At 35.2% G+C, this 14,440-nt stretch overlaps 1 protein-coding gene across 1 annotated transcript in view; it reads right to left on the bottom strand.

The window, feature by feature from the left end:
- Positions 1-1,537: 1,537 nt before the first annotated feature.
- LOC116475200 (UDP-glucuronosyltransferase 2A2) overlaps positions 1,538-14,440 on the bottom strand; it is a 47,777-nt gene continuing 34,874 nt past the window's right edge. Inside the window, 5 exon segments of the mRNA XM_058429966.1 lie at positions 1,538-1,817; positions 6,357-6,576; positions 7,042-7,129; positions 8,133-8,264; positions 11,127-11,275. Coding sequence (XP_058285949.1) covers positions 1,538-1,817; positions 6,357-6,576; positions 7,042-7,129; positions 8,133-8,264; positions 11,127-11,275 — 869 coding nt within the window.

Raw genomic sequence — 14,440 nt, 5'->3', positions numbered from 1 at the left:
AGACATAACCAAAAAAGAGAATTTCAGACCAATATCCTTGATGAACATTGATGCAAAAATCCTCAATAAAATACTGGCAAACCGAATCCAGCAGCACATCAAAAAGCTTATACACCATGATCAAGTGGGCTTCATCCCTGGGATGCAAGGCTGGTTCAACATATGCAAATCAGTAAATGTAATCCAGCATATAAAGAGAACCAAAGACAAAAACCATATGATTATCTCAATAGATGCAGAAAAGGCCTTTGACAAAATTCAACAACCCTTCATGCTAAGAACTCTCAATAAATTAGGTATCGATGGGACGTATCTCAATTTCAAATATTTAAATTAACACTTTAGCTAGAAATGTCATTAAATTTATAAAGGGTAAAGAAAGCAAAATCTTCAATATATTTATTAAATTAATGCAAGGCTGAATCAAGTAAAAGTATTTGCCTTCAACTAGTGCTTTCCACTGATAAATATTTATTATGCCATATCCTTGGTGAAGCTCTTAGTTTTTTATATACATAGCATAACAATTAATTGATAAATTTAAATTTGTGGAAGATAAAGACAAAAATAATGCAATGATATCAAATTCCAAGTAAGCGTTTTTTATTTTTTGGCACAAAATTAAACTTTTGATTACAAATAGTGATAATATATTATGAACATTAGTGATTTTTAAGCATAATTAATTGATGGTTCATGTAATTATTTGCACAGTTAACTAAAAATTTTGTAAAATTGATAATATTTTCTAGATTTCTAATTGTTATATCCTCTAAATATGATCTGTTCACCTTCAACATAAAACGTAGTACTTTCTCCTTGAAATAAAAAAGAGTCAATTGATTTATTTATTAAAGACAGTACCCAAATCTTCCACTACAGGTTATATAAGAATATATGTTGAAGAACGGCAGGCAAGTTATACTGTGATTTTCTAGATACGCTCAATGAAAATTTTGTAGACATTTAATAGGGATGCACATCACCCTTCAAATTCATTCTCTAACTCCTGAAACATTGAGCAAGCAGAGGAGTTTGTTTTTATTAAGAAAGGAAATCATTACCTTTCTCATAACACACTACTCTCCTATGGTGGCTCCCTGATTTGTTTGGTATATGGAAACTTGTGAATTTGACTCTTCCTTACACCTATCAAATTCCATCTACATTGTATGCATTACCAGGATTCAGCATATTGTTCATCATTAATTAAGGTTAACTATAAAATAATTTGATACTATGAATAGAACACATTTAAAATTAGGTAGTATCCTTGTGTCAGAAAAGTGAAAGCAAGAGGATATAGTCATCAGGGAGAGACAAAGGAAAAATAGAAGGCTATAACTCACAAGTTAATAATAATCATGCCAAAATCTAGGCTTTATCAGTAGGCTTATCGCAGATAGAGAAATAGAAAATTTGGAAACCGGGTGGGAAATGCGTTTTTGTTAAACTCCTTTTGGCTGGAATTAACAGGACTACACTACTCAGAATTTTGCCAAACTTAAAAATACATACATTTCCTCTTTTTCTTGACCTATTCTCTTTTTTTCTTCTTTCCTGTCTTACCAAATTTTTGACAGGAAAACAAACAACATCGTATGACCAAAAATATAGCCGTTGTCACACAGACCAGCAAGAACCCAATTACATCCAAAGAGTGGTACTGGAACCAGGTGAGGTCGTGGGCAGCTGGCCGCAGGTGCTTGGCTCCTTTGTGGCGCATGACAAACTCGATCCAGAAGACTGCTCGATCCAGGGGCTTTACAGGTTGATCATGGTGAATTCTTGATAACCTCATAGCATTCTCTTTATAACTAGAAGACAAATAAATAGGCAGAAATTAGATAATTTTCGTTTTTATTTTCATTGAAGATAAATATGTGATACACTTTTGCTATACAAGTTAAAGGCCATAGTTACGTTGAGAAAATATAATTCTTGCATGAACTTTGCTAGTTGCATAGGATTTTAAGAGTTATGAAAAGGAAGATATGGATGAAATATATGCTTAACACAGTATGATCAAATGTGGACATAAAAAAGTAGAGTAAGCCAGTTGTAAATATATATGTTTGGCATAATTTTTCCAAAAATAATTTTGATACTGTGTGAACTATACTGTCCAGGATGGTTCCAAGATGAAGATGGTACATAACCTAATACTGTGGGATAAAAATCATGTAAGACATACATAAGCATATCCTCTAATGTCTGGCTAGTTCATATGACAGACAAAGGAAATTGGCAGTCAGCATTGGTGAGTCATTTTACAGTTCTAAGCTGTTGGCACTGTGATAATCACTCTGTGGCACACATTTGTATGTTTGTGATGAAAAGGACAGTGTCTGTATCTGTAACATGAAGACTGAACAAAAATACTTCGGTGATTTAAGAAGTGGCATATCCAAGTACATGAACTTTGATGTTTCAATTGAAACATCTCCCTAGAACTAGAGCTCTAAATCAACTTGCCATCACAATAGCGATAGTAACAGAGGTAACAGTTCTAATGGCCTCTCAAACGATATTGGGTGGATATCCACACATTTAAAAGGCAAACTATGTCTTCACTTGCAGTTTCCCTAGTTGTTAAACCAAAATTAGTAGGTTTCATTTTGGTTTGTGTCTGGAATAAAAGTTCCAGCCTGTATTCATGAAGATGAGAGAAGGTAAATGGTTTGTGTAGAGAGGTCCCGGTGCTGGCAGGACGTTGTTAGGACTGGGGAATGGGGAACATGGTCGTCATTTGCAAGAGAATATGGTACACTAGATTCAGCAGCAGGAGTAGTTTACATGTGTTGAGTGTGTGTGTGTGTGTGTGTTTGTGTGTCTGTCTAGTGAAAAAGAATATTCATACTTTCAACTGCATTGAAACTTAGGTAGGATCAAGACAGTAATTTCACATGGATCATCATAATATACTTTAGGCAATAAATAAATCTGTACATGTGAATCGAAAAATAATAAGAAGAAAGCATGTTTTCCTATAAATGATGTGGAACAAAGACCATGCTCATAAATTTATTATTTCATGTTTTATTATACACTAATGTTTTATGACTGATAAGGTAAAATATTTTGAATAATTAAATTACAATGGCCTATCTATTCAAATGTAATTTTTAATGTTTATTAATTGCTTTAATGAACAACAGAATGGAGTACAAACACATCCATATATATACTCTACACTATATCTTGTGTACCCAGAGGTGTTATTTGGTTTAGGGTTAAAGTGAAGGTATTTTGAATTAAATTATTTTTAGGCATTTATTTAGAAATTTCTAACAGTATTTATAGTTCTCGTTTTTTTGCATCAATAGTTTTGTCAATGAAATGATCAAAATCTAAAATATTTGAAGATATTTATTTGTAGCAAGATATGAGTGACCACGGCCCATGATAAAGCCCTCAGGAGGTCCTGAGCATATGTGCCCAAGGTTTTTGGGGTGCAGCTTGGTTTTTACATTTTAGGAAGGCATAAGACATTAATCAAATTCATTTAAGAAGTACATTGGTTTGGTTTAGAAAGGTGGGACAACTTGAAGTGGGGGTGCGTCCAGGCTATAGGTAAATTTAAACATTTTTTTGGTTGACAATTGGTTGAGTTTCTCTAAAGACCTGGGCTCAAAGGGAAGGAATGCCTGGGTTAAGATAAAGGATTGTGGAGATCCAAGTCCTTATTTGCAGAGGAAGCCTTCAGGTAGTAGGTTTCAGAGAGAATAGGTTGTGAAATGTTTCTTATCAGCTTAAAGTCTGCGTTGATACTAATGCCAGAGAGGTATACTGGGTCATGTTTGACCCTCACTTCCCATTATGGCCTGAAATAGACGCTCAGGTTATATTTTAAAAGATCTCTGGCTGAGGAGGAAGTCCACTCCGACGGTTGTGTGGGAGGCTTAGAATTTTATTTTTGGTTCATAGTTTTCAAGTCAATAATAAAATGTAGTGATCATTTTAAGCATTAGAGTTAAAGAGAATCACAGACCATACCTACGCTGATAATTAATACAATGAACCAAATTGTCAGGAACTAACAACATTGTAATAGTCTAATTGACTAGACATTAAGGTCAAAGAAAGATCATATTTGAGCCTTGCTGAAGCTCCTCACCCACCACTTAGCTCGTGAGTTATGATTTCTAAAATTATGACTTACACAACATGTATGTATCAATAAAAGTCAGTTAATTGGAATGTGGATAGAGAGCAAAAGTGGGCAACCAAGGCTGAGTCTTGGTATGAATCTAATCCAACTGTTGAGAGTCTTTCTTTTTTGAAATGAATACACTGGCCCTCATGTCTAAAATGCCTGGCAAAGGGCATTGAATAGATGTTTTTAAGCAGCTTACTTCCATTAAGAAAAAGCACTAAATTCGATCCGAGTTTAACTTCCCCTCTACTTCCTGAATCTCAGCCTTCAGGAAAGTGAATGAAATATTAAATCTGTTCTTCAAGCTTGGACTCTACATGAAAACAATTAAGTCCAATACAACATAAAGCAAGTTTAAGGTACCCACACAAATTCAGAGCACCAAGACCGAGAAAAAAATAACAGCCTGATAACCACTTAAATATACTGAAAAATAAATGAGAAACTAAAAATGCATTTAGGTATGGCATATAGTCCAAAGAAGAGGAGATTCAAAATACAATAATAGCGGGAGGGTAATGAATATGATATCAAAATTGACTTATAAAGCAAGAGGAAGTGATAAGGAGATAGGTGAGCTGATGAAATAAGTTGTTAAAAGTGACAGTTGAAAGAATTAATAAAGAAATTAGAAACAGCAAGCAATGCTCATGGTAAAAATAATAAATTTACTAATTTGTGAACTATTTGAGGCAATCTCAATGAATTAATAATAGTAAAAATTGATTAGAACAATTAGACATGAAATAATAGAGGAAAACATACCAAAATATTTTATCATAGGGAAGACTAAACTGGTGCTCCAGAAGTAAAGATAAAAAATAGAAATAAAAGGCATTCTAAGAAATAATACACAAAATAATTAATTTCTGAAAAGAAAAACTGGATAATTTTTTTATCCTAGATTAACAGTGTTGTAAGGACACAGTATAATTGAAGAAAAATATGTAAAATAATTTGTAAGAATACACCATAATTGAGTTTCTGAATTTTAAAAAGTAACGATTTCTTTTTCCAAGTTGAAAAGAAAGCAAAAAGATAAAATGGTCAGACAGGACTCAGAAATCATATAGCACAATTCAAACTGGAAGGCCATGAGTAATATTTCCACAGGTCTGAAGGAAAGAAAGCAAGAGCTAAACTTATTGTTTGCAGATAAAAGTCATTCTCATAACAAAGCAGCGAGTGAATATTGCTAAACGTTGTCTCAGAGGATTCAGTATCCAAGTCTTTATTGGAAGAAAATTCCATGTGAGATAATCAGTCAAGAAATAAATCCTAAATATTTTGGAATAAATAATCTCTAATTCAATGGTGAACACTGAGTCCCTTAAAATATAGGAAACAGACTAAATGTGAGAAAAAAATGACATAAATATTGGTGAAGTAAAATTACAATATAAGTAATACAAATTTGGAATCAAATAGAGATACATTTCAAAACAGGAGTTCAACTATAAGTAGCTAAAATTAAAACACATCATCAAAAATAAAGACTCAAAATTACATATACATATATCATATTACTTCTTATCTTTGGTGAGATCTTTCAGAGAAAAAAATAAGACACGATATATATACACACACACTATCTACTAAGCTAGATATATAGACATATATATAATATACTAAGCTACGTGTATATATATAGCTCAATATATTTTATAGATTCATTTCAATATAAAAGCTAAGTCAGATAAAATTATACTTAAATTTTATTTAAAATATCACATAGTACCAGTCAATATTTAAAGAATTATTCACTACCTTATATCTTTTCTCTCTGTGTGTATACATATACTAATTAAAGGTATAGAATGGTATATACTCAGTGTTAATAGTTATTTCTGAATGATTATTACTGGGCAGATTATCATTTCAATTTTGTCTTTACTGAAATATGCATATACTTATTAATTAGTTTATAATATTAAGCAGATTATCCAGAAAAAATGAGAATTTATATCATCATAGCATTCTTTATTTTGAAAAATATTGAAATAATATTTGAAGTCTTAGGATTTTCTTATTTTTCTGATTTCAGCAAAACACTTCAGCAGTTTGGCAAATAAAATAGTTTTTATATTGGTCAGGTTACGGTTGTTACTGGAAAATAATTAAAAAGTATTAAAGAATGTACATTTTCTGGTATTATAAATAACATAATGTTTGACAAGTCGTTAGGAGCCTTAGTACTTACGAAGGTTCATTAATGACTGTTCTCAAAGCGCTAAGCAAATCCACACTCGTCATTGTGTTTAGGTTCACTTCCACAGCTGCTCCTTTGGCCTTCATGTGAACAATGTTATCAGGCTGATCAGCAAACATGGGAACTCCCACCATAGGGACTCCGTGGTAAATAGCTTCATAGATCCCATTAGTTCCACCATGAGTGATAAAAGCTTTGGTTTTAGGATGACCTAATTTGAGGATGGAGTGAGAAGTGGGTGTGAAATAATAACACATTAGCAGAATTTGAGAGACAGAAGGGGTCAAAAAGCTATAATATATCTCTCTAAAGAAGGATCCGTTTTCTACAAAAGCAGATCACATAGGGCATTGGTATGTCAGAAAACTGTGATCCCAGGAAAAGCAGTAATTAACAGCATTTGCATTTTCTGGGAATATATTACTGAGGAGATGATATCTGAACTGAAAATGAAACTTGAAGTGTGATTAATCTTAACTGAAAATGCTCTTTTTTGAACCAGAGAAAGCATGAATCTATAAAATTAATGGCAAATTATGTAATTATGTCTGCTTTAAAACTGAGTGTCAAATAAAATTTTAAATTATTAAAAATTTATTGAATTTATTTGCTATTAAACAGTTACTTAACTTGTCTATTGTCCCACTATACAGCTTTTCTTCCCCCACAGTCTTACCAAGAAGATCATTCTGGGGTATCCAATCATAGAGCTGAGTATTGTTCCCTAATGTGGCTGGTTTCTTTCCTTTGTATCTCCATAAAACCTGTGGAAAATGGTGCTTTAATTTTGCAAGGAAAAACACAATGAGGACATTTTAAGTTGGTAGAATTATTTAGAAATCAATTAGCCAGCTACTTGGAGGATGGGAATTACATAAGCAGTAGTTTACAAACGTTGAGATACGTAGTAGAACTGTTTATATCTACCTTTTTGTAAAGTCTTCTACTAATAGTCTATCAAGTATAGTATTATTGTTTTGATATTTACCACTTAAAAGCTTTTGGAAGTTAGATTTTAAGTGAAGCAATAGAATGTAAACAGGACCAGTTTAATCAATCACAACATGGAGGAGAAAAAATCATGAGGAGTGCTATGTGCTTCAACCAATACATAAATATAAAGAGTCCTAGGATGTGTCATGAATAAAAGTATAAAAAGAATAGAAATGCAAAATTGTAGAGATAAAAATTGAGGTTAATTGAATAACATAAGTCAGAAACTGCATGTTGTTGGACTATAATATTTGAATTTTAATTGTTTTTAGCTACAGAATATTCAACTTAGAAAGACTAAGTGAATCTAGGCTTCTACTTCTAAACCAACTACACTTTGATAAAGTTGTAATAAAACCTAGACATTTGAATTATATTTTTAGCATAATTTCTCCCTGCTTTGTGTATACACTCTCTCTTTTCCTGGGCCATGGAGCTAACAAACTTCAAAACTTTTGAAAGTAGTCGGTGGAGAACAAAAAATTTCAAATAGTAAAAGGTCAGTGGGGGCTTAAAGTTTTCATTTCTATTCCATTAAAAATAAATGACTTCAAAAAAGTCTGTGTTTCTAAAATAATGCCAAGGCTCAGTAGGCAAATGATTCAATGTGCTAATGTACACAATTTTAATATATTACACAATGTTACTTACAACTGTTACTAGTGATACTCAGTGTATAATGAGTTTCAATTTTCATATGGAAAGAGCATTACTAGCTGCACTGTCTCTCCCATTAGTAAAAAGCTGTGTACCAGGATCCCAGGCTGTACTGACCTTCTGTGGAATCTGGGCAAGGGCTGAGGCAATAAGATTGGCCTTTTCTTCTGTAAGGTTTTTGACCATTGATCCCAGAGAAAACACCACGACACCATCTTTACCTGAGCTCTGGATAAATTCTTCCATTTCCTGCACACATAATATATTTTCTATTACAAAGGTGTAGCATCATAAGAAAAATAAGTTTACTTATACATTTACATAGGCAAAATTGAGATATATGTCAAAGAAACTGTTAAACTGTCTTCTGACATGCAGAAAGATCTAGTTTCTATTTTTTTTTTTTTTTTTGACAGAGTCTGGCTCTGTCGCCCAGGCTGGAGCGCAGTGGCATGGCCTCTGCTCGCTGCAACCTCACCTCCCCGGTTCAAGTGATTCTCACACCTCAGTCTCCTGAGTAACTCGGATTACAGTCTCATGCCACCGTGTCTGACTAAGTTTTGTATTTTTAGTGGAGATGGGGTTTCACCATGTTGGCCAGGCTGGTCTCCAGCTCCTGACCTCCAGTGATCCACCTGCTTCAGCCTCCCAAAGTGCTGGAATTACAGGCATGAGCCACTGTGCCCAGTCAGATCTAGTCTCCTTAAGAGGAATCATGTCTCTAAAATGTATAACTCGAATATATAATCAGTGATTACAAGTCCAAGCATGGAAGCAAAACCATTACAGAAATGAACACTAAATAAGGGACAACTCTTCTCATGGTAACTGAAATTGCTACCCCCAAGGTTTAATTTAACCAATCAACAGGGTTGTTTGCAAACTCATAAAAACGGTTTTTGGAGGGAAGCCCAATAAAGGATACTGAGCTAGGCTTTTAAAATTGTTAGCATGCCGGCTATATCTAATAAAATTATTAATGAATTTACCGGTTCCTGTTAAGCATTCAAGATCATTTTCTCAAGTTTATGCTTTCTTTGATTAATAGGTCTAAGAAAAAATTTGTTTAAAATGGCATCTAATAGTAACATATTTTAGAACAGGATAACAAAGTGCATCTCCAACTATAATCACAATGATGCTTATGAGACAGTGCATCTCTCTCTTCCCGATGTATAAGCTGCCATGAGTGTGATGTTAGCTATGTGCCCTTAATTTGAGCCTTAAAGCAAAATTAAAATATAAATTTGTCTGCCAATAAAATTCCTTAGGTCATTACTTATAGTTTTGTAAATTTGACACTGCAAAATCTGAGATTAAGGCCTTTCACATCATAATCTATACGAATGATACTTTCTACAGATGTATCCTTCATTCCCTGTGCAAATATTTGTTGTGATCACACCGGAATCACTGATGTATCACTTTATGACTAGCCAAATTATTAGGGGAGGGTGATATCTTAAGTGAAAATAGATTGCTATTTTTGGCTTAGTTAATGTCAGGAGAATATTTCTGAAGTCCCAGGAATTGGTGCTTTGCCATTTTGATTTATTTTCCAAACAGATATTAATTCTTTAAAATAACACACACACACACACACACACAAACATACACATACACACACAAACACACCTACCATACTGATATGGAATTTTCATTTGACAGTCTCTTGTTGTCTTTGTATTCTGTGTACCCAGTGATTGGCATAATTATTTCATCAGCAATATAATCCATGATTGGTATTCATATTTCCCAAGGCCTATATCGATATTTATAATGATTGAACACATAATGGCATAATGTCTGCTATTGTAAAACATGGCTGATTTGTCTTTGTGAAATTATGAATGTGTATATGTGTGTGTTTGTGTAAAAAGTGGGTTTGGGAGGAAAAACATAGTAGAGTGGCATGGGTCATTATACAGTGACCTATGGATACGTCATGTATATTTCTGTTTCTTTATTTAGATATTGGTACATTATCTCCTATAATAAACATTCACTAGAGCTTGCCTGCAGCCATAACTTAACTGGCAAGAAAATTCTGAAATAAAATTTTTAGAATCGAGAAATAAAATTTTAAACTTAAATATGTCTTTTACCATAAACAGAAATTTAGTACTCTTATGGGAACCTGCAACTTTCTAAAAAGATTACGTTTGTTGGTGTACGAACCAAATAAATAATAGCCTGTTTCCTCACTCCCTATTGATAGTTAAATACATTGTTCCTACCCTATGTACCTGTACTCTATGTTGCTTCTCAACACTTTTTCTGTATAATTTCTCTCCACATTTCTTCTCTGAAGACTTCATATTGTAGCATACAATTTCTTTCTCATGCCATAAAACCTGACATTATATTTATAAAGAACCAATACAACATTTGAGTCTCTCAGTTTTATAATAGCTACTTTATGCTGATGAATCTGAATCTATTTCTAATGCTTTCTGCTTGGATTTACACTTCGTACTACCTAAAAGATTTCTAGAAATTACCAAAAATCCTTTTGGTTCCTTAAAGTAAATAAGTCAAAGACTAAAGTCACCATTGTCAACTCAAGAGAGTTTTTTTTTTTTTAACAAATTGTTTCCTCACAGTAGATGTCACAGCTATCTAATAAATTCTCAAGATTAAAACCTAAGAGCCCTGCCTCATTTCATTGTCTTTCTTCAATAATGACTTCTTACTCAGCAAGTTATGTGGAATTCACCCAAGAGTTTTCAAGAAGACATCTTTATCTCTCAAGAAATTTGGTAAATGTTCCTGCTCATAATGCTATGTGGCTTGTTAAGAAGACTAGGGCAGTCTCCTTTGTAATTTCTATGATCTGGTTTTCTGTCCCCCCAAGTCCAGTATCAAGGTGTAGACACACTGATATTTGTAACACAAAACTTGAGTCATTTTATTCTTCAGTTTAAATTGTCAATGTAAAGTCCAAAACACCTAATATCACTTGTAGGAGACCTCTGCCATGAGGAAAATAGATGTGGAGTAGCAAATTGAAATGTCCAGCAGCATTTATTTGTTATTGAGGCTATAAACTTTAAAAGAAAATTATGTATTTTATTATAAGGAGCATAACATCCTCCACTGTTGTAGACCTACCTTAGGTAAAGGTTTGGCAGGTTTGCAGTGCAATCCTCCAACGAACTCAAAATTAGGTAAGTATGGACGAGGAAATTCAAAATCCCAATATGTTCGGATTAACCAAATTTCAGCTTTCCCCATAGTCTCACATAATGTAGTGGGTCTTCCTGGAGAAAATGAAACAAGTTGGATGGAGGAAATTAGCTTATATGTTTGCTGAGGAGGAAAAAAAACTACCAGTAATTTCCTGATAAGCTATTAAGAAAAAAATTCAATTAGGACTTCTAGAATACTTATCATGTTTACATATTAGGAAGAAAGAGAAATTAAAGAGGAAGGAAGAAAGGAAGGAGGAAGGAAGAAAAGAAAGAAGGAAGGGAGGAAGGGAGGAAGGCAGGTAAGCAGGGAGGGAGAGAGAGAGGAAAGCAAGCAAAAGTGATAAAAAGGGAAGAAAGAGATAAAAAAATAAAGAAAGAGAGAGAGGGAGAGAGAGAGTGAGAAAAGGAGAAAGGGAAGAAGAGAGGGAGTAGAGTGGGGCCTAGGAAAGGAAGGAAGGAGGGAGGATTTTTAGTTAGTGAAAAAGAAGTAATGTATAAGTGTAATTTCACCGTAATAAATAAACCAAAATTAAACTATAACTACAACTGCTGACAAATTTAACATTCATTTTCTCTCTTCAATTAAATGTCAGATAACTTTTCTCCCCAGGACAGCGAATCAGAGGCACTGTTAGCATGCTTCCCTCTACTTGAAAAGACGATCTAGTGAGTAGAGAATCACACTGCGAATTTTTTTACCAGAAGCAACACAGAAACCTAACAGAAAAAAAAAAGTAACCATAAGCCCTTTGAAAAAAGTGGGGGGCAGCAGCCTATCCTGTGAGCCAGGTGAAAAACTATGAGTCCCCAGAGTGTGAGTGGGGAGAAACTGCCTCTGGGATACATACACCCACTGGGAAACCTGGCAATCCAGACCGCGGGGAAACGCCTTAACCCTACCCAGTACTGGAGCTGCTTTAGTGAGCAGTGGGAAATACATGAGAAAGAACAGCATCTGGACATGGTTTGTGTGCACTCCCAGACTCCAGCAGGAACAGAGAAAAGTAAATCCTAATCCTACATCACAAGGAACCTTGCGGAAGTCTGGAAACTAACTCAGGTTGTGGTCGCAGGTTGAGAGAAGCTCCCAAGTGAGAGTCACAATAAAATCTTGAGTGGGGGCAAACTCTCTTTGGCCAGAATTGAGGAATGAGTGGAAGTGTGCTATGGCCACAGGCACAGGAGATAGACACCCCTGCTTCAGAGGAGCATGGTCTGAAAGCCAGTTTCCATCTCAGCGGGTGTGTTAGGCCATTCTCTTATTCCTATAAAGAAATACTTGAAACTGAGTCATTTATTTTTAAAAAAAACAGGTTTAACTGGCCTATGGTCCCATAGGCTGTACAGGAAGCATAGTGGTTTCTGCTTCTGGGGAGGCCTCAGGAAGCTTCTAATCACGGTAGAAGGCAACAGAGCAGCAGGTCGTTTTGCATGATGGGACCAGGAGCAAGAGAGAGAGTGAGGGCAAAGGTGCTATACACTTAAAAAAAAAAAAAAAAAAAAACACAGATCTCCTGATAACTCACTCACTATCACAAGAACAGTACCAAGGGAGGATGGTGCTAAACCATTCATGAATACCCTACCTCCATGACCCAATCCTCTCCAACCAGGCCCCACTTCCAACATTGGGGATCACAATTTGACATAAGATTTGGGCAGAGACACAGATCTAAACCATATCAGTGGAAAAGGCTTATGACCTGGGGCATTTTTGAGTTTTGAGAGGAGTGTGCCTGGAATCCAGTTACCTGATGCTAGTGGAACACTGCAAATGTGACACCTGCCTTGCCAAGCATGTAGGAGCCACATAAGGTTTACTTCCTGCTGCTACACATACTCCCCATGTGGATTCTTCTTCTGTGCAGCAGAGGCAGCTGCACTTCTCCCTGGAACATTACCCCAGCAGTCAAAGAGCTTCCCTCTGATCCTCTTTGTGACCACTGCTCCTGCCTACAAAGAGGGAGCCAGAACACAGACTTGGCTGACCCAGCCTCCACCTGTCCTTGCTCCTGCGCCTGCCCTGGTAGCTTAACAGAAAGGACAGAGAATTTGGGGAGCTCCATGACCCCACCCCCCACCCAGAGTACTTCTCCTGGGTAACACAAGGCAAGCACAAAACTCACTTCTACCACTACAACTGGAGCTCTTTTGCAAGTGCCACCTCCTGGCTAGAGGCCAACTGAGAGTCCATTACAGCATCTGCAGGCAGAATAACACAACACCAGGAAGGAGAAAACTTGTGCATGACCTCAGCTATCACTATTGCCTTCATCACTTTGGGTAACCGGGAGGTCCTGAGTTTGTCCACGTGCCAGTACATTACTACTACAGCTGGCATTTGAGAAAGTCAACATTGCTAAGGCCAATAACCAAGGAATCTCACAATGTCTACGTAACTTCCCTGCTACCCCTGTCAGAGCTGGTGCTGGTATCCACTTATGGGAGACTAGAGGACAGGTCACATCACTGGATCCCTTGCAGACATTCCCTAGCACCAGTCTGGGGTCTGACAGCCCCACTGGGTGGCTAGGTCCAGAGGAGCAGCAGCATTCATACGAGTCTGGCCCTCAGAGACTTCTACTCTTAGGCAAAGGAGGGCTGTACCACACCCATGCAACTTGAGAAGTTAAAGGGTAGAGTAAAACTAAGAAACCTGGAATAATTACTATAATCAAGAAAAAGTATATTATTGAAATAGAAATCAAATTAAAAGTCAATCATGCTCAAATTAGATGCTGTTACACTTAAAATGATTATCTGACTAAATCTAGTAATAATTTGACAAAAGATATGAAAAAGTTGGACTCATTATTGTAGTGAAATGATAGCTTAAAATTGAAAAATAAATAAGTTCACCTTATTAAAAGGTAAAAAGAGAAAAATCCTATCATCTCAAACAATAAAAACTCAACAGTTGTTCATAATCTTGAAATCCTATTAGTAAACTACAAATAGAAAATAATTTCTTTACACCAACAAAGGCACTCCAAACAAAAAAGTTTCATCAAGTGTAACTTTTATGTTAAAATAGTAAGAGCATTCTTATGAAGATGAGAAAATGTCAGTGGTATGTACTAATGACAACTTTAATTCAACAATATTTTACGCTACTGCAGTTAAACAAGAAAAACAATTTTTAGAATAAAAAAGATTTAGGAGTTCTATTTATCTGTCTATCTGATATCATGTTATGTAACTAATCCAAAATAATATGCACATAAATCTTCAGAA

Source organism: Hylobates moloch, unplaced genomic scaffold (genome assembly GCF_009828535.3).
Source record: "Hylobates moloch isolate HMO894 unplaced genomic scaffold, HMol_V3 SCAFFOLD_2, whole genome shotgun sequence".
NCBI lineage: Eukaryota > Metazoa > Chordata > Mammalia > Primates > Hylobatidae > Hylobates > Hylobates moloch.
Note: the sequence above shows the minus strand (reverse complement) of the source record. Positions and strands in the feature narration are given on the sequence as shown.